This window comes from Carcharhinus amblyrhynchos, chromosome 15 (genome assembly GCF_965287045.1).
Source record: "Carcharhinus amblyrhynchos chromosome 15, sCarAmb.v2.hapA, whole genome shotgun sequence".
NCBI classification, from domain to species: domain Eukaryota; kingdom Metazoa; phylum Chordata; class Chondrichthyes; order Carcharhiniformes; family Carcharhinidae; genus Carcharhinus; species Carcharhinus amblyrhynchos.
Window position 1 is genome coordinate 70,632,336 of NC_137338.1, and position 26,843 is coordinate 70,659,178.

General features: G+C 46.2%; 1 protein-coding gene across 3 annotated transcripts in view; it reads right to left on the reverse strand.

The window, feature by feature from the left end:
* Window positions 1-26,843, reverse strand: part of enox1 (ecto-NOX disulfide-thiol exchanger 1) — a 297,971-nt gene that overhangs the window by 40,927 nt on the left and 230,201 nt on the right. For all 3 annotated transcript variants that reach the window (XM_080204169.1, XM_080204170.1, XM_080204171.1), the window contains 2 exons: window positions 13,225-13,409; window positions 11,065-11,172 (listed from right to left, as the gene is read on the reverse strand). In XM_080204169.1, the coding sequence (XP_080060295.1) occupies window positions 11,065-11,172; window positions 13,225-13,409 (293 nt within the window). The remainder of the gene's footprint in view (window positions 1-11,064; window positions 11,173-13,224; window positions 13,410-26,843) is intronic.

Genomic DNA, 26,843 nt, shown 5'->3' on the forward strand with positions numbered 1-26,843 from the left:
GCAAACCTGCAGCTAGGCTGGAGAGGCTGGGGTGATACCCCCTTGGAGCAAAGGAGGTGGAATGGAAATTTGATCGAAGCAAACAAGAGTATGACAGGATTGGCTAATCATGATGTGGAGATGCCGGCGTTGGACGGGGGGTAAACACAGTAAGAAGTCTCACAACTCCAGGTTAAAGTCCAACAGGTTTATTTGGTAGCAAAAGCCACTAGCTTTCGGAGCGCTGCCCCTTCGTCAGGAGTGGGGCAGCAAGTGCTCCAAAAGCTAGTGGCTTTTGCTACCAAATAAACCTGTTGGACTTTAAGCTGGTGTTGTGAGACTTCTTCCAGGATTGGGTAAGGCAGACAAAGAGGAACAAGTCGAGGGGCTGCGTGGCCTACTCTTGCTCCTTATTTGTACGCAAATGGCCTACGTTCAGCGGAGGACAGAGAAATGATTTGAAAGACATGATGAAGCTCTCCTTAAAGGATGGCAGCATTGACATTAATGGCTGCAAACAGCCTCATTACCAATTGTCCAGAGTGGCAGCTAATTGTCCATCAGGCTCCGAGTCTAAACGGTGCAGAGCAGGGCACGGAAAGGAGGAACAGGATGCGGGTCCTGCACTCCGGATCCCACTACCTCCTGGTTGGAGAATTGTCCTGTGCAGTCACACGGAGACCCTTTCAGCAAGTGGGGACCCCTCATGCACGTCATCCTTGAATCGGGAGACAGCTGATGGCAAGAACGTGTGGAGCTGTAATACTCAGCATGGGTTTAAAATCCATTTGTTTGAGCATATTTCCAATTTCACCATCGATACTGACTGACTGAGTGCATGACCACTGCATATCCTCTTCGATTTTAATATAATATTCCGGATCTGTAAAATCTTTTGGTATTTTTGATTATTTCGCAGGGATGAATCTCAAGTTAATTTAAGATTAAATGGAGCTGCAGAATTAAACTACAATATGTTAAATCTGCACAACATCAATATAATCAGGATTCAATAGAGACAAGCAAAGTGCCTGAGGTCACTGGGGTTGCTGTATTCCAAATCACCCTGAGACCATGATACCCGTTAGGACATTCCAGAGGAAATGGGATGTTGCCACTGGGGGGAAATCGGAGGATTCGGCAAGCAGGAAAGGCTGGAAAATTTCACCCAGAGTGTTGGGCAGCTGAATGTGTGGGTCACAGCTGGAAGGCAGGAGAATGGCACCAAGTGAATTGCTCCTCTGGAGAGCTGGTGCTGATATGATGGGCAGAATGGCCTCCTTCGCACTCCAACTGTTGTGTGATCGTGGGAGGATAGTGTGCAATGAACCTGGCAATGTGCCACAGTGGCACTCCCACTCATTCACTCCAATCCCATCATTAGCTCATGGAGAACTGGAGTGGCTCACAGTGTTAACCCTCGCTCGCTGTGTTAACCCTCGCTTTCCTCCACTGCCACCGCTGCCATATTAACCCCTGCTCACTGTGTTAACCCTCGCTCGCTGCGGTGCTAACCCTCGCTCGCTGCAGTGCTAACCCTCGCTCGCTGCAGTGCTAACCCTCGCTCGCTGCAGTGCTAACCCTCGCTTGCTGCAGTGCTAACCCTTGCTCGCTGCCAGATTAACCCTCGCTCGCCGCAGTGTTAACCCTCGCTCGCTGCCAGATTAACCCTCGCTCGCTGCAGGGTTAACCCTCGCTCGCTGCAGTGCTAACCCTCGCTCGCTGCAGTGCTAACCCTCGCTCGCTGCAGTGCTAACCCTCGCTCGCTGCAGTGTTAACCCTCGCTCACCGCAGTGTTAACCCTCTCTCACTTTGTTAACTCTCACTCGCTGTTTCGAACCTCGCTTGCTGCTGCGTTAACTCTTTACACACCTCAAGGAAATTTTATTGTTTTGAAACGTCTTGTCGCTTCTGCTGCAAACCACAGTCCTTCAGCATAATAATGCTCAGAATCTCCATTCTAATATTCCGCCATCAAGGTAAACATCAAAACACAATCTTAAAATATTTAATTCAAATACATTTCTGTTACTTCTCCCCGCAAATGAAGCACGGTATCTTCTCTTAACCATTGAGAACAAAGTGAAAAGAAGCAATGATTTTTAATGTATTGGTGATAAATTCTCTTTGACAATGTCAGATCACTAAATCATCCATTTTTACTTGGATTTATCACTTGTGAATATTACATCGATCTTGTTTTCTAATGCAGCTTCTTGTGATGGATTGTCCAGTCTAACTGGCAGGAGTTCGGTCTACCCTCTGTTCCTGTACAGTATTCTCCTATCCCATTTCACTTGGGCAGCTGGGCTCCTCTGCTCTGTAGGTGCGTTTTGCACAGTGTAGAATCTCTCTTCTCTGTGTTCACTGGGAAGGACAGCAGGTGGCAGGGCTTCATCCGCACCTTTCTCACCTCAACTCACCTTCTCCCCCATTGGCAAGCAACATCCCCGCCACACAATTGCCAAGGTAATGACCATCTCCAACAAGAGTGAGTGGCTGACAATCTCCTCCTGACGTCTAACAGCAATGCTGTCACTGGAACACGGTGGCACTGCTGCCTCACAGCACCATTCCATTCCCTGCTCGGGTCACTGTCTGTGTGGAGTTTGCACATTCTCCCTGTGTCTGCATGGGTTTCCTCCAGGTTCCTCTAATAGACGTGCTGGTTAGGTGTATTGGCCATGCTGAATTCTCCCTCAGTGTACCCGAACAGGCGCTGGAATGTGGCGACTGGAGCATTTTCATAGTAATTCCATTGCAGTGTTAATGTAAACCTATTTGCGAAACTAATAAATAAACTTTTAAACTTTAAACTTCTGAGTCACCCACTATCAACAATCTAAAAGATAACCGATGACCAAAAACTGAACTGGACTAGCCATAAAAATGCTCTGGCTACAAGAACAGGTCAGAGGCTAGGAATCCTGCAGCAAGTCACTCACCTCCTGACTCCCCATCTGTCTGTCCGGTCTACCATCTACAAGGCACAAGTCAGGAGTGTGATGGAATACTCTCCACTTGAGTGGATAAGTGCAGCTCCAACAACATTCAAGAAGTTCGACACCATCCAGGACAAAGCAGCTCACTTGACTGGCACCCCTTCCACACTCCCTCCAACACCGATGCACAGTAGCAGCCACGGTCACTATCTACAAGATGCATCAAAGTTCTTTAGACAGTAGTTAGCAAACCAACGACCAAAGGCTAGCAACAGCAGACACACGGAGAACGCCACCACCTGCAAGTTCTCTTCCAAGACTGGTTTTCAATCCTGACTTGGAAATATATCCCAGTCCCTTCACTGCCGCTGGGTCAAAATCCTGGAGCTCCCTCTCTAACAGCGCTGTGGGTGTACCTACACCCCAGGGACTGCAGCGGTTGAAGGAGACAGCTCACCACCACCTTGTGAAGGGCAATTAGAGATTGGCAGTAAATGCTGGTCAAGCCAACAATGCCCATAGCCCAAGAATCATCAAATATAAACACACATCAGTATGCCAGCCTGACAATGGGTGTTGGATTGACCCATTCTGGAACAGCACACCTTCACAGTGCTGCAGGGAGTCTGGGGAGGGTGAGTTCTGTTAATCCGTTCTCCAGCGGAGGGGATGTGGGGAACAGGTTAGTCTCTGTCCCAGGAGGAGGTTGCTATGCATCCTCCCATTTGAGAGTTCAGACGGATGAAAGGTGAGCGGGCACCGCGAGTCCAACCTGCAGGAGGTTTTTCTGAGAAGTGATAATCACCAATGGTAAACACTGGTGTTTGAACAACAAAACAAACATTTTCCCTCCTGTAATTAATCTTTACTCAGCAAGTTGGAGCAGCTTATAAATTCCGAATCCTTCCAGTACACAAGATTAAATTTGTGATTGATTCAGCGCCATTGGAAATAATTCAAGGAATATCATGGATTTGTCTGCACACAAAACAGACCAACTTTTTTTTCATAAGCTGGAAATGTAATTTTGTTTCCGAACTTGAGCTTCACTTTCATCAATACACCAAGCATTAATTATGTTTAATACAGAACAGGGATGTGGGCATTTCTTATCTGCAGTGAAGGCCAGTTTAACTAAGATTGATAGGAAAATTATGAGCATGTTCTGGGCTATTAGACAACAGATGCTCATGCCTTTGCATTTAAATCGTGCAACTTTATTGCCTAGTTGTAAAGAATGGTGATCTGCTGGGTCTTCGATCTTTGGTTTGTGAGGGGGGGGGAGGGTAAAATCTCAGCCAGGAGGAGGCCATTCAGCCCACCATGTGTTAGATGTGCTAGCTCTCCGAAGGAACAATTCCCCTGCTGTCACTTCCCATTGCCTCATCCATTCTTCTTTCTCCTATAATTATACAATTCCCCCTCAAAAGCCTCGATTGAATCTGTCTCCACCACACTCTCAGACAGTGCATTCCAGATCCTAACCACTCGCTGTGTCAATCTGTCTCCACCACACTCTCAGACAGTAGATTCCAGATTCTAGCCACTCGCTGTGTGAATCTGTCTTCACCACACTCTCTGACAGTACATTCCAGATTCTGATCACTCGCTATGTGAATCTGTCTCCACCACACTCTCAGACAGTACATTCCAGATCCTAACCACTCACTATGTGAATCTGTCTCCACCACACTCTCAGACAGTACATTTCCAGATCCTGATCACTCGCTGTGTGAATCTGTCTCCGCCACACTGTCAGACAGTACATTCCAGATCCTGATCACTCGCTGTGTGAATCTGTCTCCACCACACTCTCAGACAGTACATTCCAGATCCTAACCACTCGCTGTGTGAATCTATCCCCACCACACTCTCAGACAGTACATTCCAGATCCTGATCACTCGCTGTGTGAATCTATCCCCACCACACTCTCAGACAGTACATTCCAGATCCTGATCACTCGCTGTGTGAATCTGTCTCCACCACACTCTCAGACAGTACATTCCAGATCCTGATCACTCGCTGTGTGAATCTGTCTCCACCACACTCTCAGACAGTACATTCCAGATCCTAACCACTCACTGTGTGAATCTGTCTCCACCACACTCTCAGACAGTACATTCCAGATCCTAACCACTCGCTGTGTGAATCTGTCTCCACCACACTCTCAGACAGTACATTCCAGATCCTGATCACTCGCTGTGTGAATCTGTCTCCACCACACTCTCAGACAGTACATTCCAGATCCTGATCACTCGCTGTGTGAATCTATCCCCACCACACTCTCAGACAGTACATTCCAGATCCTGATCACTCGCTGTGTGAATCTGTCTCCACCACACTCTCAGACAGTACATTCCAGATCCTGATCACTCGCTGTGTGAATCTATCCCCACCACATTCTCAGACAGTACATTCCAGATCCTAACCATTCGCTGTGTGAATCTGTCTCCACCACACTCTCAGACAGTACCTTTCCAGACTCCTCCTCTTCAGTAGTTTTCCACAGCAAGTTGTTGTGATTTGGAATGTGCTGTCTGAAAGGGTGGGGGGAAAGAAACTTCTCCAGAGAGCACTGAACCATTAGCTTCAGCTGGACTATGGGGATAGAGTACAACAGAATTATTACGGCGCAGAAGAAGGCCATTTGGCCCATCATATCTGCGCCAGCTCTCCAAACGAATGACTTAGTGCCATTCCTTTGCCTTTTCCCCTTGTCCCAGCGCATTATTTCTATTTAAATAATCATCTAATGCCCTCTCGATTGAGCCTGTCACCACCACGCTTCCTGACAGTGCATTCCAGACCCAAACCACTTCCTTTTTCATATCACATTTTCTTCTTTTGCAAATGACTTTAAATCTGTGGCCCCTCACTCTTGATCTTCTAATGATTGGGGACAGCTTCTCCCCATCGGCTCTGTCCAGCCCCCTCATGATTTTGAAGATCTCAATCAAATTTCCTGTCAGCCGCCTTCTCTCCAAGGAGAGCAGTTCCAACCTCTCCAATCTATCCTCCTAACTGAAGTTTCTCATCCATGGAACTGTTCTTGTAAACCTCTTCTGTGCCCTCTCCAAACGTTGACATCTTTCCTATAGTGAGGTGTCCAGAACTGCACACAATATTCTAGCTGAAGTCTAATGTCTTGTATAAATTCAGCATAACTTTCTTGCTCTTGTACTCTAAACCCCTATTAAGTCCATGATACTGAATGCTTTAACTGCTCTCTCCACCTGCCCTGCCACCTTCAATGACCTATGCACATCCATACTGAAGTCCCCCTGCTCCTGTACCCCTTTATGAATTTTGCCCCTTTATTTTATATTGCCTCTCCATGCATCACCTCACACTCCTAAGTTGGGGAGTGGGACTATCTCTATAGTCCTTTCAAAGGGCTGGCACAGGATTGAATGGGCCAAATGGACAGCTTTGCTGTTGCTTCATTTTCTGATTGTATAACACAGATGGCTGATAAACCTGTTTAAGTGAACGTGAGTCGGGGATTCAATGTGTCAGCCCTTGTACATGAAGGAAGGTGTGTTCCACCTACCTCCATCTGTATTACATCATTACAGAACCTCCAGTAATGTCACAAGGAGAAAGGTTTTCATTCTGATTGAAAGGATATAATTCTAGATTGGGGAAATGTGACTGTCTCTAATCAAAGGCTGAAAGTAATCCAAAATCTTTCAATCCAGTCATACCAATCAACTCAATGTAACTGATGACCAAGAAAACAGCATTGATCACCTCCAGATTTCCCCCTCAATCTCTGAGAGAACTCATTAATTTTAATCCTTTTAAAAACATTGCTTTCCCTTAATTGGTTCGGGCGCCTTTGAGACACGGGTGTCTTTGTGAAGCGTGTTTCTCAGTACCTGCCTGTTTTGTGAAGTTTAAATCTATCGGCGATTTGCTTCACTGGAGTAAATGTTTCCATGTTTGCGCCGTACTGTGGACGGGAAATCGTTGCGATACTTAAACGGCCGCGAATAACTCCTCTCGTCCCCTGTGCTCCGGCATTCCATTCACCCGATCGAGCTCGATAACTCATTGATCTGAATTGAAGGGTTTAGTGACCCCACCCCTGTGTGAGGCCTGTGACAGTATCACTTAGCCATTTTCACGCCTGGCTTCTCCTGTCAGCCCAACTAACACAGCAGCCTAATTACCCTTTTCCGATATTGACTTCCAGTCTCCGTTGTAACATTGAGAAGCTACAAGGAATCAGAAACATTAGCATAACCTACGCTAAAAGCACCTCTCACGCAACTTCAATGGGAAGAAAATCCAGACTCAGACATAGAAATATAGAAACCTGTGTCGGCCATTTGGCCCTTCAAACCTGCTCTGCCATTCATTTTGATCATGGCTGATCATCAAATTCAATTTCCTCATCCTCTCTTTGCCCCAAATCCCTTGATCCCTTCAGCTCCAAGAGATATATCTAATTTCTTCTTGAAATCACGCAACGTTTTGGCCTCAGCTACTTCCTGTGGTAGTGAATTCCACCCATTCACCACTCTCTGGGTGAAGAAATTTCTCCTCACCTCAGTTCTAAAAGGTTTACCCCTTATCCTCAAACCGTGACCCCTAGTTCTGGATGCCCCCACCATTGGGAACATTCTTTCTGAATCTACCCTGTCGAACCCTGTTAGAATTTTATAAGTTTCTATGAAATCGCCTCTCACTCTTCTACACTCCAGTGAATATAATCCTAACCAACTAGTCTCCCCTCATATAACAGAGCTGCTATCCCAGGAGTCAGCTTGGTAAACCTTCGTTCTACTCCCTCGATACCAAGGACGTTCTTCCTCAGATAAGGACAACAAAACTGCACACAATACTCGTGGCATGGCCTCACCAACGCCCTATACAATTGCAACAAAACATTCCTATCCCTATACTCAAATCCTCTCACTAAAAAGGCCTGTATTCTTGCTTCTATCATGTGATTTGCAGCTTCAGTCTATTTGTCTCATTCTAGTGAATGACCGTGATGTGGAGATGCCAGCGTTGGACTGGGATGGGCACTGTAAGTAGTGTCACAACGCCACGTTAAAGTCCAACAGGTTTATTTGACTCTGAAAGGGTCTGCTTTCGAGTGCTGACCCTTCATCCGGTGAATGGAGAATTTGGTTCACAAACACAATTACAAGATAATGGTTGGAATGCGAGTCTTAACAGGTAATCAAATCTTTCCAGGTACAGACAATGTGAGTGGACAGAGGGTTAAGTACAGATTCAAACAAGACCTCTTCACTGCACATGACCTTCAACCGATGCTATACACTAGATACATCGATGATATTTTCATCCTTTGAACTCACAAGATCATGGAAACAACTCTATGATGACATCAACAAGTTCCATCCCACCATCAGCCTCAACCAGGATCTTGGGTTCATGTCACACTATCTCTAACCCCCATGACTTGCCTGGGCTTGCAAAATTTCACTAACTGTCCTGTCTGGAGACACCTCCTTAACCTGTACTTAACCCTCTCTCCACTCACATTGTCTGTACCTGTAAAGACTTGATTACCTGTTAAGACTCGCATTCCAACCATTATCTTATAATTGTGTCTATAAATGCCATGTTTGTGAACCCAACTCTCCACTCACCTGCTGAAGGAGCAGTGCTCTGAAAGCTCGTGATACCAAATGAATCTGTTGTGCTTTAACCTGGTGTTGTGAGACTTCTTACTAGTGAATGACATGTGTAGCAGCACTCAACCCAACCTTGAACAACACCTCAACCATCAGAGGATACAATTAATGTGTTTCTCTGCACACTTTGGTAAAGATAGCAGAAGAAAACAAAATCTCCTTACTGTGGGATTCCGCTGGCAATGATACTCAGTTGCAGACAGCAAGTTGGCTTTAGCTTTTTAAACTAAGAGCAGAAGTGGAACTGACACACTGGAATGTCATTCAATCCTGAATTTAAAAAATACAATTAAATTGTGACTGGGATGATAAGTTAAAGGAACAGAACAACTGAGAGACTGAGTAGGCCATTCGGCCCGGCGGGCCATTGCTGATCTTGTACCTCTACCTTCCCACACCATCCCTTAAGTTCCCCAGTGTGCAAAAATCTATGAGTCTACTTTAATGCACTCAATGACTGAGCATCCATAAACCTCTTGTCAAAATTTCTAGTGTTTCACAGACCTCCGAGTAAAGAGCTTTCTACTCCTGGTAGTTCAAAATGGCTGACTCCACGTCCTGAACCTCTGACACCACGGTTTAGTTTCCCCAGCCTGACACAACATCCTCTCAGCATCTAACTCATAAAATCCTTCACAGGGTTGACATATTTAAATGTGATCCTCTCTCATTCTTCTGAACTGGAGACAATATATGTCTATAGATGCACCATAGAAAGCATTCTTTCTGGTCGTATCACAGCCTGGTATTGTTCCTGCTCTGTCCAAGACTGCAAGAAATTATAAAGGGTCATGAATGAAGCCCAGTCTGTCATTCAAACCAATCTCCTGCCCATTGACTCTGTCTGCACTTCCTACTGCCTTGGAAAAGCAGCCAGCATAATTAAGGATGCCACATATCCTGGACATTCTCTCTTCTACCTTCTTCCATTAGTAAAAAGCTACAAAAGTCTGAGGACTCCAATTTCTTCCCTGCTGCCATCAGACTTTTGAATGGACTTACCTTGCATTAAGTTGATTCTTCTCTACACCCTAGCTATGACTGTAATACTACATTCTGCACTCTTTCTTTCACTTCTCTATGTATGGTATGCTTTGTCTGTATAGTGTGCAAGAAACAATACTTTTCAGTGTATGCTAATACATGTGACAATAATAAATCAAATCAAAATCAATACAGGCCTGGTCTACTCAACCTCTCCTCATCCTAGGAACCAGTCTAGTGAACTGTTCTTGCATTATCTCTGGGACAATAATGGCCTCTCTTTGGTAAGGAGACCACATTTTGACACTCTGCTCCAGCGTGGCCTCATCACTGTCCTGTATAATTGTGATAAGATTTATTTTCCTCTTACAGTCTTTGTAATAAAAGTTAGGATGCTTTTTGCCTTCCCAACAGCTTGTTAGCGCAAAGGAAGATGGTTGTGTTCACTGGAGGCCAATCATCTTAGCTCAAGGGTATCACTGCAGGTGTTTCACAAGGTAGTATTCGAGGCCCAATTTCAGCTGCTTCATCATTGACTATCCCTCCAACACAAGTTCTGAAGTAGGGGTGTTCACTGATGGTTGCTCAGTATTCCTCAGGTAAACAAGAGAGAATCTAACCATCTTCCGTTCGACATTACCATTGCTGAAACCCTCACCATCAATATCCTGGGGTTTGGCATTGGCCAGAAACGGAACTGGACCAGCCATATAAATACTGTGACTACAAGAGCAGGTCAGAGGTTGGGAATCCTACAGCGAGGAACTCACTACCCAAAGCCTGTCCATCATCCACAAGGCACAGGTCAGGAGTGGAATGGAATACTCTCCACTTGCCTGGGATGAGTGCAGCTCCAACAACATACAAGCTCAGCACCATCCAGAATAAAGCAGCCCAAGTGTTTATCACTCCATCCACCCTTTTCAACATTCACTTCCTCCAATTCTGACACACCGTGTGTACCATCTACAGGACGCACTGCAGCAACTCATCAAGGCTCCACTGACAGCACCTTCCAAATTCGACCACCTAGTACAAGGGCAAAAGACACTTGGGAACACCTGCAGGTTCCCCTCCAAGACACTCGCCGTCCTAACTTGGAACAGTATCGCTGTTCCTTCACTGGCGCTGGGTCAAAATCCTGGAATGCCCTCCCTAACAGCATGGTGGGTGTACCTACACCACATGGCCTGCAGCGGTTCAAGAAGGCAGCTCACCACCACCTTCTCAAGGGTAATTAGGGATGGGTAATAAATGCTGGCCTAGCCAGTGACACCTGTGAGGGAGTACAAATCATTTTAAGATGCACAAAATCAATCATTCTATCAGCTGTAGGGACTGATGAGTCATTGCTTTACATCAGACAGAAATACGCAAGACAAAAAGTTGTATCTTTCAATTGTAGTGAGTTATTCCAGTTTGTCTTTGTAGGATGCTGCTTTGCCAGATAATTCTCTAAAAGTACAAGGATGAGGACAGAGGGATTTACCTTGTCTTTAAGAGCTTCAAGTAATGCCTGCACATGTGAATTTTCTTCCTTGATTTTCTCCAGTTCTGACTCCTTTTTTCTGTATTCCTCCTGCAGTGTGAGTAGTTGCTGATGAGAAACAACACTGTTATGAGTTCACAGAGCCAGAGAGTGTTGCACAACTATTTCACATTTCAGAGGTGAGACTGGACCTTGCCTTTCATATATTATTCCACAACTGAAAATGTTCCTGACCAGCGATGCTGAAACAGGACGGTGGCACAGTGGTTAGCACTGCTGCCTCACAGCGCCAGGGATCCAGGTTCGATTCCCGGCTTGGGTCACTGTGTGTCTGTGTGGAGTCTGCACGTTCTCCCCATGTGTGTTTCCTTCAAATGTTCCGGTTTCCTCCCACAGTCCAAAGATGTGCGGGTTAGGTGGATTGACCATGCTAAATTGCCCCTTAATGTCAGGTGAATTAGCAGGGTAAAAATGTGGGGTTACAGGGGATAGGGCTTGGGTGGGATGGTGGTCAGTGTCGGCCCGATGGGCCAAATGGCCTCCTTCTGCACTGTAGGGGTTCTCCGATTCTCTGAAACCGGACCTGGTCAGAGCGTGTACCCAGTCGATAAGCCACTATATCACAAAGCTGCTATACCACACTGCCACTGACCGTTCCATTGAGTGAAGGCAATCTGTTTATCTAACCTTTGCCCCAAGCCAATTTCAGCCACTGTGAATATTCCAGAACATGGAGGTAAGTTTGAAGTTTCTGTATGAAAGAAATATTAGCACACACGGACGTTTTAATCCAAATCATAAACCTGTCCAATACCGACTGAGCTCCAGCTGCCATTAGGGGAACCAATTCCTTCCAGAAAATTCTGTATTAACATACATCAGCTCAACGTCAAATTATGCTTTTGCCTGCTGCTAATATCAGGTTGAATAGATTGGCTTATTGGTATGGTCCAGATAATGTTAATTATCTTTACAAACTGTGATTCTTCAGTTTCTAAACAAGTAACAACATCGTTGTAAATTGTGAGGTGACTGAGATCACAGAAATACAGAAACTTGAGCGAACAAGTCTCCGGTTAAATTAAGAAACAGGATAATGCATTGTTGCGACCACATCTGGGGCGCTGTAGGTGACAACTGGAACAGTGGATTAGACAGAGGTGATACAGGAGGTGAGGTGGGAGTGCCTCACAAACCAGAATCTGAAGATGATTCACAAAGCTGCATGCTCCATGTGTACAGACCCTGCTGGGACGGAGGGAAATCGATCAGTCCCTACTACATGAACACTCAGGGCCGACTGCAACTGGACAGGCTGTAAACCGGTCCTCCGGCCAGCAGGAGGCGGGCTTCACCTCTGCCACCACTCCCCAATCCCATTCCCTCAAGATCCTCCAATCATCTACTGCACCTTGGGGTTGAGGTAATGGAGCTCATGTCAAGCAATTTCTGTCCCTCACGAAGTACAGATTATTAGATAATATAAATAGATAATGCTACCATTCTTGTAACTGACACACACACTCAAACACGTACCCATATGCGCACACGCATGCACGGACACACCCGCACGCATGCACTCACCTGCATGTACCCATTTGCACATACACACACGCACATATATACACACACACATGGACACACCCATACATGTACACACCACACGCGGACATACCCGCACACGAACACATACACATGGACACACACACACACACACACGGACACATACCCACACATGGACACATACCCACACATGGACACATACCCACACACGGACACACACACACACAGACACATACCCACACATGGACACACACACACATGGACACATACCCACACATGGACACACACACACACGGACACATACATGGACACGGACGGACACACACACGGACGGACACACACACACAGACGGACACACACACACAGACGGACACACACACACACACACACACACACACAGACAGACACACACACGGACGGACACACACACAGACATCCCACATGCATTTACATATGCGATAAAAACAAAATACTGCAGAAACTGGAAATAAGAACGCTGAAAATAAGCTGCAAATCAGGCAACAAATGTGAAGAGAGAAACAGAGTTGTTGCATGTCCTGCACTGCTCTGTGTGTGTGTGTGTGTGTGTTGACTGACCTGTTGCATGCCCTGCATGGCTTGCTGTTGAAACTGCAGTTGCTGCTCCTTGCTGTGGTTTTCATCCATGCGCTGGAACATTCCCTGCTCCTGTTTAAGAAGCTCCACTTCATTCCGATAGGCATCCAGTTGCCACCTCAGACTGTCGTTCTCCTCCTTCAGTGCGCGTGCCTGGGCAGCCAGAGCTAAAGTGGGCCAGAATAACAGATACTTATTCTCCCCATCATTCTTAACCAGGGCTACACACAATACTCATCCATTCAAACCTTCCCCACTCCAGTATCTCAGCATTCAAATACTGACACTCTAAGGAAAGGGTTAATTCCTTATATTCATTTTTAGTTTCAATGCTCAGTTGAGATTAAAGATCAGCAGGGACTTTTGTGGATAAGCATAGGAACACAAAGAGACCATTTACCCCCTTTTATCCACTTCAGCATTCAATGGGATCATGGTTCTTCCGTGATCTTTAACTGTGTGTATTTAGTTTTGCCTCCATCTCTGCCTTTGCCCCAGAACTCTCCACATCTTGACAACAATCAGTCTCAGATTTAAGATTAACCCATCTCGACTGCCATTTCCAGAAGAGAGTTCCAAACTTTCTCTGTTTGTAGAAACTGGAACATTCAACTGCTCTGTGTTTGATTATGGGAGTCTGCTAATTGATCAGTGCTGACTGTGCTTGATTGGTTAAGCCTGGGCTGTGACTTTGAGCAAAGTGAACACACACACACACACACACGGGAAGCTGAGCTGGGAGTATTGTATAAACATTGTAAATAAAATTCATGCATGCTTAGAAACTAGTCTCATCTCTGTATTGCTCTGGGAAAAATCAATTCCATAAAATATGTATACGATTTTATTCCCTAACTTCTCCCTTAAACATCTGACTCTAATTCCTAAACTATGCCCGCCACACCCCCAGATTTAGACGCACCAACCAGCAGATATAATTTTTCTTTATCTACCCTATTAGTTCCCCATTACAGCTTGAAATCTTTAATCAAATCACCCTTAAATCTTCTAAATTCCAACATATACTTGCAGCCTATAGTTCTAGTTTGTATAATCTCTTAAACTGTAATTTAATCATTGGATTCAAGGTGTTATTCTGGCATATCAACACTCCAGTCCCTCTAAGGCCAATATCCCATCCCTCTGGTGCACAGAGCTAAGTTTGTAGCTGAACCTTTGTCTGAACCCTCAGAGTTGTCTTCTCAGGGGTTAACCCCGCTTGGCTACATCTGTGCAAGGCCAGTGATAACACATCATTAGACAGTCTGGGGCCTCTTCAGCCTATCCAGTTGAATGATTTTTTTTGCGTGGACTGATTGGAAGACGAAAGGTTTTTTTTTTCATTTGTTGATGGGTGTCACTGGCTGGGCCAGCATTTATTGCCCATCCCTGAGCGTTTAAGAGTCAACCACATTGCTATGGATCTGAAGTCATGTGTGTCAGAATCAGGTAAGGGACAGCAGATTTCCCTTCCCTAAAGGATATTAATGAACCAGATGGGTTACCAGGATGCTGCCTGGTTTGGAGGGTAGGCCTTATGAGGAAAGGTTGAGGTTGCTGGGGCTTTTCTCTTTAGAGCGGAGGAGGATGAGGGGCGACTTAATAGAGGTTTATAAAATGATGAGGGGGATGATAGAGTGGACGTGTAGAGACTATTTCCTCGGGTGGATGTAGCTGTTACTAGGGGGCATAACTATAAGGTTCATGGTGGGAGATATAGGAGGGATGTTCGAGGTAGATTCTTCACTCAGAGAGTGGTTGGGCTGTGGAATACATTGCTTGCTGTGATAGGGGAGTCAGACACTTTAGGAACTTTCAAGCGGTTATTGGATAGGCACATGGAGCACTCGAGAATGATAGGCAGTGGGATAGCCTGATCTTGGGTTTGGACATAGCTCGGCACAACATTGCAGGCCTGTATGTTTCTATGGGCTTTTACGACAATCAACAATGGTTTCAATGGACATCATTGGATTTAATTCCAGATTTTTATTGAATTCTAATTTCACAATCTGCCGTGGTGGGATTCGAACCTGGTTCCCCAGAGCTTTAACCTTTTGTCTGGATTACTAGTTCAGCGACAATACCACCAAGCCACCAGATTAGGACAGATGTCTGTGGCCTCATCAGCTACTCCTCTTGAACTTATCCTGAGGCTGGAAACACTGGGGTAACACCTTGGAGGTCTCACTCCCAACAACCTCTCACTGCCACAGCTCAGACCATTCAGCCCTCACCCGTTTCCAATTTGAAAAGACTGGAAACTCGAGTGGAAGGCTACGGAATACTTCAGCCAAACTAAGGCCTAATTACCATGGCAACGACTTCCGACAAAGGTAGCTCTGGATGGTTCGGGGTGGGGGGGGAGGGGGTTTGAATGGTAATTTGCAAAGCTGGCTCAAAGATGGTATTTTTTGGGGAGAGCCCTGGGCTAAATCCACCAGAGTCACAAACCTAAACAAACTGTTCAGACAGTGCTTCAAATACCAATCCTCACAGAAAATATCAAACACTTTGAGGAAAACATGACTGGACAGTCAAATCACAAGCAGATGTGTAAAAACTGACTGACGGAAAAGCAGTTGAATTCTTAAAATAGCTGTTGCTAGGGGCAGTCGGGGTCGGCAGAACAATAACTTCACTTACCTAAAGCAATAATAAGGGATAATAAAGAAACACAAGACAACAGCCAGGACTCTTCACCAAACTTCCACTTGTTTGGGATGATAAACAGGGTAAACAGGTTTGTTTTAAAAAATATTTTACCCCATTCTTAAAGTTACAAAGCCAATATGCAGAGTGAACCGGGCAAATCCATCTCTTTGCTTTTGCTCCAAAAACCAAATTCAAATTGAATCCAATTTAAGGGCCCCACTTGAGAGATAAACATGATCAAAGCTGACAAGATAAGGCACTGCACCCATCTTGGGCTTGATCTGACCCAAGGTTTGCCACCTCGAACCCACTACCCACAGCTTTGAGCGGAGTCAGCTAGCAGGCTGCTCCGCCATATTGAAGAGAGGTCAAGGGTCATGTTCAAGCTCTCCAGAGATGCTCTCAGCCTGCGGAGAATAATTTATCATCACTATATCAGTGTAGTATCGACATGCTGTGCTTTGTTGAAGTCATTAGGTTACACTTTAGTTTCATCTGAAGCAATTTTTAGAAGCAGCATCTTGACCTTTTGGCTAAGATGCAAATGAGATCAAGCCTTGGAGGAGGAGCTATGCCTACTCCAAACAGCTTGGATCGTGTAGATCAAGACAGGAGGTGAGAGCCCTGTCTTGTCAGCTTGGATCGGGAATGTCCCAACTTGTTGGGACTCTGAATTGGACTCGATTGGATTGGAACAAAAAAAAGGCTAATCTTCGACAGGCAGACATGCTCCCACTGGTCACAGGAGGGTGAACAAGAATGAAAGGATGCTGCTCAAGCAATGAGAGAACAAATTGAACATTTCAATCAATAATGATTGATTTAATAAACAAAATCGCGACTTGGAATTGAGTAATGTTGGTGTAATATCAGGTACGTTGGCCGTACATCCCAGTGACTGATTGAACCGAGCATCGTGTTCCTCCAGTTTGTTTGTAACATGCAGAGTACAGGTCATACTCAAGCAACTTGCAAAATCCAAACTAATGTCTGCTGTTAGATGTAATTCAGTAATTGAGCTGTACAAACGGAACAATCTTGAGCGTGCCAATAGCTACACTAATTTAAGATGATCAGCCAATCTCTTAATGTGGCTCATTACACTGATCTCCCCTCTGGTAGCATCACCTCTGAACCCCCTCAGCCAATGCAAATGAGGCAACTCGTTAGCACAGTGGTTAGCACTGCTGCCTCACAGCGCCAGGGACCTGGGTTCAATTCCAGTCTCGGATGACTGGCTGTGTGGAGTTTGCACGTTCTCTGTCTGTCTGCGTGAGTTCCTTCTGGGTGTTCCGGTTTCCTACCAGTCCAAAGATGTGCAGCTAAGGAGGATTGGCCATGCTAAATTGCCCCTTGGTGTCCAAAGATGTGTTGGTTAGGTGGATTAGCCATAGTAAATGCACAAGGCTACGGAAATAGGGAGGGAGAGAGAGCCCGGGTAAGACACTCTGTCAGAACGTCAGGGCAGACACCATAGAACTATAGAACCCTGCAGGGCAGAAAGAGGCCCTTCGGCCCATCGAGTCTGCACCGAACACAATCCCACCTGGGCCCTACCCCCATATCCCTACATGTTATACCCACTAATCCCTCTAACCTACAATTTCTTAGCATGGCCAATCAACCTAACCCGCACATCTTTGGACTCGATGGCACTCGATGGGCCAAATGGCCTCTCTCTGCACTGCAGGGATTCTATGCAATCAGTCCAAATGTACAAAGGCACTTGCTATATGATAAAATCTCCATCTCAGTTAAGAAGCAGTCCAACTCCCTCCTGAAGACAAACTACCACATGGAGCTCACATCTGATCTCAGAGATCTGGGTCTCTATGAATTCTCAGGTGAGAGTGATGGTATCTCCCACATCCATGGAGAATAGCGCTCTGAGTCAATTAGCAGAAAAACCTGACCATTGCTGAAAAGAAACTCAGATCCCCAAGATTTTCTGTCATTCGGACAAATTTCAAACAGTCACAACAGTTTATATCTGCAGGAGAAAAGGCTGCTGATTGGCTGAGGCATTGCCCTGGAGGTAGCATCAGGGATCTATTGCCCTCCCCAAACCCCCACAAGGGTAATTCAAAATATTGCTGTGAGAGTTTGAAAGTTGGCATTCTTGATTCAGTCCTGATGGGTGCCAAATAAAAAACTTTGGCAATATGGTTCTCCTTTCAGTGATGAGACTCTCCCTCTAGAACTTCACTCGCTACCCCAGAAACAAGCTGGCACTGCCCCGGTTATCTGTCTGACTGACTGGTTACCACCACAGCTGGCACTGCCCCGGTTATCTGACTGACTGGTTCATAGATCACAGAACACTACAGTACAGAAAGAGGCCATTTGGCCCATCGAGTCTGCACCAACCACATTCCCACCCAGGCCCTGCCCCCATATCCCCACATATTTTACCCACTAATCCCTCTAACCTAAGCATCTTAGGACACTAAGGGGCAATTTCTTAGCATGGCCAATCAACCTAACCCGTACATCTTTGGACTGTGGGAGGAAACCGGAGCACCCAAAGGAAACCCACGCAGACACGAGGAGAATGTGCAAACTCCACACAGACACTCTGTTACCACCACAGCCTACACTGCCCTGGTTATCTGTCTGACTGACTGGTTACCACCACAACTGGCACTGCCCTGGTTATCTGTCTCACTGACTGGTTACCACCACTTGGCACTGCCCCAATTATCTGTCTCACTGACTGGTTACTACCACAGCTGGCACTGCCCTGGTTATCTGTCTGACTGACTGGTTACCACCACTTGGCACTGCCCCAATTATCTGTCTCACTGACTGGTTACCACCACTTGACACTGCTCCAATTATCTGGTTCCCTGGCCAGTTTCTACCACGCCAGCAGGATTAAAATCTAGTCTCCCGCATGCGACAACTTGACATTTTGAGAACACTGAATGGAATCATTTTTACAGATATGCCAACATTTATTTGAAAATGATTAAAACCAGATTAAAGATATGTTCTGTGCAGCACAGCTGAGGGAAATGAAAGGAAGAGAATGTATTTTAAATAGGAAAAGCTCTTCATTACACATTAATCCATCATTTATTGTGTCCACACAGGCAATGGCAGAGATATCATGGCTGGTGTCCAGCAGGAGAATTGTACGCTCTGTACTACTCCGGAAGTTTTGTTTGCAACTGGATCCTTCCAGACAGCATCGGGTGATTTTTTTTCCACATCTGTCAAACAGTAGCTCAGTTTGACCGAATATTGTTCTTTGATGCCCCCTCAATTTCCACCCTTCATACAGTGTGAGCGAGATATCCAATCCCACAACCAGGCAGGCTTGCCATAGGTGTGAGCGGAATAGCACACGAGGACTATTACTTACGTGGCGAAAAACTGCAGCAGGCGACGGTGCAGAGGGACCTCGGGGTCCTTGTGCATGAGTCGCAAAAACCCAGCCTGCAGGTACAGCAGGTGGTCAGGAAGGCGAATGGGATGCTGGCCTTCATCGCGAGGGGGATTGAATATAAAAGTAGGGAGGTCTTGCTGCGGCTGTATAGGGCATTGGTGAGGCTGCAGCTGGAGTACTGTGTGCAGTTTTGGGCGCCGTACTTACGCAAGGATATTTTGGCCTTGGAGGGAGTGCAGAGGAGGTTTACTAGGCTGATACCGGAGTTGAGGGGGTTGAACTATGAGGAGAGGCTGAATAAACCAGGCTTGTACTCGTTAGAGTTTAGAAGAATGAGGGGAGATCTCATTGAGACGTATAAGATGATGAATGGGATGGATAGGATAGAGGTGGAGAGACTCTTCCCGCTCAGAAAGGACAGTAGGACTAGGGGGCACAGCCTCAAGTTAAAGGGGGGTGCGGTTTAGAATGGAGTTGAGGAGGAACTTCTTCACTCAAAGGGTGGTGAATCTCTGGAATTCTCTGCCCGTTGAAGTGGTGGAGGCTGCCTCGCTAAATATTTTTAAGACGCGGGTTGATGGGTTTTTGATAAGAGAGGGGATTAAGGGTTATGGGGAGAAAGCGGGAATGTGGAACTGAGCCACGACAGATCAGCCATGATCTTATTGAATGGCGGGGCAGGCTCGAGGGGCTAGATGGCCTACTCCTGCTCCTATTTCTTATGTTCTTATGTGTACTCAAAGCCCCAAATGATAACTTCCTCAATCTGACCTTCAGCAATAGTTGTCACTCTGTCGGTGTGTTGCTGGTGTGTCTTTGGGGTTGAAGCAGTGCCTCTTGTGGCCAGCAATGGAAGTTGACAGAGAGTGCGTGATGAGGCTCGAGGGTTCATTTTGTGCAAGGCACTTTCCCTCACACTCGGGATTCAGATGGAAAGAATATGAGCAAAGTACAAAGAAAAGTGCAGCACAGGAACAGGCCCTTCTGCCCTGCAAGTCTATGTCGATCATAGAACCCTACAGTGCAGAAAGAGGCCCTTCAGCCCATCGAGTCTGCACCAAACACAATCCCACCTAGGCCTACCCCCATAACCCTACATATTATACCCACTAATCCCTCTAACCTACACATCCCTGGACACTAAGGGGCAATTTCTTATCAACCTAACCCGCACATCTTTGGACTGTGGGAGGAAACCGGAGCACCCGGAGGAAACCCACACAGACACGAGGAGAATGTGCAAACTCCACACAGACAGAGACCCGAGCCAGGAATTGAACCCAGGACCCTGGAGCTGTGAAGCAGCAGTGCTGACCACTGTGCTACCGTGCTGCCCCATGAGGCCCTAACTAAAATAAGAAAAACCTTCTGTCCTAACACGGTTTGTATCCCTCTTCCCTCCCTATTCATGTACCCAGCCTCTTAAATGGAAGATGGGAGGTGGGACACATTTGACTTTATTGAGGTTACCATTGGTGTAATGGAGTTATCACTCAGACCTGCTGACCCCTCTTCCCACATCACTACCCTCTCAATGGGCTTTCTGACCTCAATACGTAACGTTCACTCTCTTTTAGCTTTACAGGGACATATCTGAGAAAGTTAGGAGTCTTTCTTACTGTTGTTCCTTCGCACAGTTTATAGTTGTGGTAAAGCTTCCAATACCCTCCCTCGTAGAATTCGCACTGCTCCTGACCCCCTCTGCGTGAGGCTGAAAGCGGGCAAGGTGGATGACTGGCTCGTAATCCAGAAAGCTGCCAGGCCTCAGGATAGGCCCAAATCCTAAAAGGGTGTTGATTTTCTCCATCTTGTACTGGGAGGCGCTGCAAGTTGTTGTTGTCACCCACCCCTCTCTCTAACCCTGGTTAGATGTAGCCCTAAAACATGATCTTCACAATGTGTGTGTGTGTGTGTGTGTGTATATATGTGAGGGGGTGGGGGAACAGTTACACCTCCAGGCAGGAGATGGGGAAGGATGCAGGGCGCCACCCAGAGCTGCTGCTGGCCCCTTCACAACCACGGGGAGGCAGCTGATTTTAAATCATTTTTGTCATTTGCTTTTCGAGGGCCTCTCCATCGTGAGGCGAGCGAGCAAGCAGGCCCAAAAATCCGGCCAGCCCTGCAAAAACTTTTGTCAAACGACTATTGCCGACATCGTGCAGGGTCAGGGCCAACATATGTGTGGGACATTGAGGTACGAGCTCCAAAACGAAAACCCAATCGCTGGCTTAATGAATCTTTTAACCCTTTTTTCCTTCGGTTTTGCACCCAGGAATTGAACACCTTTGAGTGGCTTCCACATTGATCACAATAAAGTCACAGAAAAGCACATCGGTGAGTTGAATAGGGCGGCACGGTGTCACAGTTCTGCCTCACAGTGCCAGGAACACTCCGATCTTGAGCGACTGTCTACGCGGAGTCTGCACGTTCTCCCCCCGTCTGTGTGGGTTTCCTCCGGGTGCTCCAGTTTCCTCCCACACTCCAAAGATGTCTAGGTGGATTGGCCATGCTAAATTGCCTCTTGGTGGCCAAAGAAGTGTAGGTTAGGGGGATTAGTGGGGTAAATTTGCATGGTTGGGTTGGGGTAAAATGCTCTGTTGGAGAGTTGCTGCAGTCTCAGTGGGCCTTCTTCGGCACTGCAGGGGTTCTGGATTTTGAAGCTTTTAAAAAAAATTTCCGGTGTATTTATTTTGTCATCAACTCTACAGCAGCCCTCCTAACATGGAACACCGAAAGTCAAATAAAGAGTGAATTTGTACGGTAGTTTTCAGTCCAGTTAAGCACTCAGTAAATGTAGTCAGATGTAGAAACTCAGCACCTCCCTGAGTGGTTTATTTCCTTACTCATCCACGCGGGTGCGGGATGAAGTGTTGAAGCGGCTGCTTAGCGAGCGAATAAATGACCATTTGCTGAATATCCTGGCTGTCAGTGACTCAGGAACCCGCAACATTTCCAGTCCAGGTCACAGGTTTGGAAGGTGCTGTCACAGGGCTTTTAGCGAGGCAGACAGTGCAAGGACGTATGGGTTAGGTGGATTGTCCATGATAGTGTTGGGGGGATTAGCAGGGTAAATGCGTGGGATTGTGGTCGGTACAGACTCGATGGGCTGAATGGCCTTCTTCTGTACTGTAGGGATCCTATGGTACTGCTATAAGCTCTACAGCACAAGAGTGGCCTTGCATTGTAGCTCACAGTGCTGTGATGGGTTAGTTACCTGGGGAACTAGCTAAATTTAAAACTCTCGCACTCGCTTGTTGCCGCAATTACAGTTTTCTCTAATGACTTGAACGTCCGAGTGATTAGTAATACAAGGTGTAATTATACTGAGGGCAGATGTTAGCCAGTTTAATGAGAAGCTGCAATTTGTTAAACAGACTGTTGGCGCAGATATTCCTTCGCTGGACATGGTTTTGGCAACAAGACTCCGGTATTTTTTCACACGCACTGACCTGTGTGCAAAGAGGATAGATTAAAACTAAATCAGTGAAACTGCGGAATGTCCATTCTGTCACACTCAGCAGCTCACAGAGAATTGGCAACTTCTCACACCGTTTCTGTTTCCCTTCACCGGCATTCCACCAAGGTCTTCACCGTTATTGATCTATCCTGCTTCTTCTGGCTCTCAGCCTCTCCTTCACGCGTGTACAAGACGATTACCAACTCCCTCTCAGGGCTTTTAACCATTCTCTCTTTCCTCTCGGCCCTCCTCACTCATCCCGTCTGCAGGAGCAGCGTGGCTCAGAGGGGGCACTGTGATAGAAACACAGAAACGAGAAGCAGGAGTAGGCCATTTAGCCCTTCGAACCTGCTCCACCATTTATCTTGATCATGGCTGATCATCGAATTCAATATCCTGATTCCCCCCTCTCCTTCCCCCCATATCCCTTCATCCCTTTAGTCCCAAGAGCTACATCTAATTTCTTCTTGAAATCACACAACATTTTGGCCTTAACTACTTCCTGTAGTAGTGAATCCCACACACTCACCGCTCTCTGGGTGAAGAAATTTCTCCCCACCCCTGTTCTAAAAGGTTTACCCCTTATCATCAAACTATGACCCCCTGGACTCCCCCACCATTGGGAACATTTTTTCTGAATCTACCCTGTCTAACCCTGTTAGAATTTTATAAGTTTCCATGAGCTCCCCTCTCTAAACTCCAGTGAATATAATTCTAACCGACTTAATCTCTCCTCATATGATCGTCCTGCCATCCCAGGGATCAGCCTGGTAAATAGTCGCTGCACTCCCTCCATAGCAAGGACATCCTTCCTCTGACAAGGACACCAAAACTGCACTTCTCAGCACTTGCCTACTGACATGCTGAGGGTTAGAGGTACCAATACATGGTAAAACACCCAGCCTGAGTCAACAGCAGCAGCTATTGAATGATGTGAGCGAACCCCCTCACTCACCATCCCTCATCTCCCAGGTGTAGAGTGCTTTAAGCTTCAGGGACTCCAGGTTCCGGGTTTCGCCCCACCAGTCAGGAGCAACTGGGGAGTGCCCAAAGGAGAAACAGGCCCTGCACAGAACTCTACTGAATCCACTGGGGATATGGGTGGGTGTGGGGGGAGGTGGGAGTGGGAAGCACCTTATATTGGTGGCAGAGCTAGGCAACGTTCTGCCAACAGAATGGCCCAGTGAATGGGCCGCTCACACAGGCACTGGTTCAAAGGTCATTTTATCCCACCTGGTTTGCAGGTATCGGTGAGGTTCATGCCCAAGGCACGAGGGATTGGACAGCTAAAACATATAGGCCCAGTTAGGACAGAGAGGGAACAGGAACGATGGTGGAAACATCCTGAGCTAGTGGGACAAATTGAGAAGTTTATAAAGACTAAGATATCGCAGATCAGACCCTGCGAGCATTATAAATTAAAGTAACAAAGCGAGGAAGTAAACCTTCATGAAACATAGATGGAGGTTTGTGTCCCAATTCTGAGCACCACACTCTTGGAAGGATATCGAGCCCTTGGGGAGCGTGAGGAGAGTTACCTGAATGATTCCACGGATGAAGAAGTTTAGTTAATGTGGAGAGATTGAAGAAAGAGAGATTGTTCTTCTTCGAGCGGGAAGGTTTAGGGAGATTTAAATAGAGGTGTTCAAAATCAGGAAGGGTTTTGATCAAGTAGATAATGAGACACTGTTTCCAGCGGCAGGAGGGTCAGAAGATAATGACATAACAACAAGTGGGAAGAGGAGATAATTTTATGGCAGTGAGCTGTTACCTGGAATGCGCTGACAGCAAGAGTGGTGCATATAGTAACTTCTAAAAGTAATTTGGATGAACGCTTGAAAAGGAAATAAAGTGCTGGGCAGCAGGGGAAGGGCAGGTGCTGGATAATGGGCTGAATGTCCTCTTTCTGTCCTGTTCGAGATGGTTCTTTGCTTTGTTCCCGCCAGGCGGGGCAGTTAAAATGGCCGCCTGTGTTGACCTGGGTAATTTTGCCAAGGTCACGCAGGTCAGCAGGTCAAGCTTTGGAAGTGGTGCTAGAGTAAGGGGCTGATCGACAGAGCTGAGACAGAGTGACTGACACTGGATATCTGACAGGTGGATTTAGCTGACTACACTCGGCTGCAGAATGGGCCGGAACAGTTCTGTTGTATCTCATCAAAAGCCCTGGCTACATTTTTCTTTCTTTGCAGTTTGTAGACACGCTAAGCAATTTAAAATTCTCTTTGCAAATTCAGCTTAAGTGCTTTTCAGGATTGAGTTAGAAAATTCCGGAACGCCAACCACGATAAACATTGGACAAATGAAAGCCATGATCGAGAAACGCTGACACGCTATGACCGCTTATCACTTTACTTATCATATCACCAAAATATTAACCGGGAGATTAAAACACCAGTCAGCAGTGTAAGGCTGACTCTGTAATAGAGTGGGCCTGGGACAAGAAGCCACAGATGTACCCTGGTGTACCCAAATCTCTCACTGTCCATGTGTGGTATTGACGAAACATGTCAGCTACAAAGTGGTGTGCATTGTCCAAGTTAAAAATGCAAAGAAAGAGCACTTATCTTCTGTTGAGTTAAATGGAGTGAGAAGCAATCTGATGCCATGGGACACTGCACCACAACTCTCATTCAAACTAGGACAATGCAATAAAACCGGTGCACTATGTGGGGCTGAGATCCATTCTGCATAACAAGCCAACAAGGACATCATCATAAAAGATATGATTAAATAAAGGGTCACAATGCACACTTTACAAGAAGCCTGTCTAGTCGAGTGCAGCACCTGCTGGAATGCACAACATTAAATCTGATCTGTCACCCTCCAGACTAACCCTCAGGGCCGAAGAGGAAACCATTAAAAGCTACAAGCCTTGGGGTAAGTGACCAATTAGTAAATAGGCTGTAATTATCTTTCTGTGAATCCGAGTTACCCTTTACCACTGTTGACAACTTCATTTTCAGTTCTTGACTGTGTAACTAGTAAAGAGCAGGAGAATAATACAATCTGCCTGATCATAGACTGAGGTAAAAGCAGCTGAGAAATCTAACAGGGTAAACAGAGCTCCAGCCATTCACTTGTTAATGCTCAGTATGTTACTGCAGGTCACATTCCATTAGCCCTCACTGATTTAATGTGTCCTCAGGGTCTCAACACACATACCCACACACACACATATACACATACCTCCCCCCCCCCACACACACACACCCACACACATACATACACACACACATACAACCCCCACACACATATAAACACACACACAAATCTACATATGCTCACAACCCACACAAGCACACATATAAACATGCACACACACACATATACACACACCCACACCACATATACTCCTGTTTGCACAATCCACACACACACACACACCACACATACACACACACAACTCACACACACATATAAACACACACACACCCCCACACAATCCACACACACCCCATACATGCATATACACACACAAGTACACACACACACACAAACACACACATGCACACAATCCACACACATAACTCACATACCCACACCCACACACAATCTACACACAACTCACACACACAACCTACACAAAAACATATCCACACACACAACATATATGAGTCCCCCAACACCACCCCCCCACCTTCACATACACACACACACACACACACACACACACAGGTCAGGAGCTCCAGGTAATGACATTAATTGGCACTTCCAACATAATACTTAGTGCAATGAAAATGCATTTTGGAACTCAGAGGTTGGAAGTCAGCATGTTCAGATCAATGGCTCACTCCTATCCCTTAAAGTGAATAATCAAGGAATAGTGAACTCTGAAATCCTGTCTTTGAGACAGAATTTATTCCCACTTGGAAATAAGTGAATATATTAGTGAGAGGCAGCATGGTTTTGTGAAGGGGAGGGCGTGTCTCACTAACTTGATTGAGTTTTTCGAGGAAGTGACGAAGATGATTGATGAGGACTTCAGTAAGGCCTTTGGCAGACTGGTACAGAAGGTGAAGTTGCATGGGATCAGAGGTGAGCTGGCAAGATGGATACAGAACTGGCTCAGTCATAGAAGACAGAGGGTAGCAGTGGGAGGGT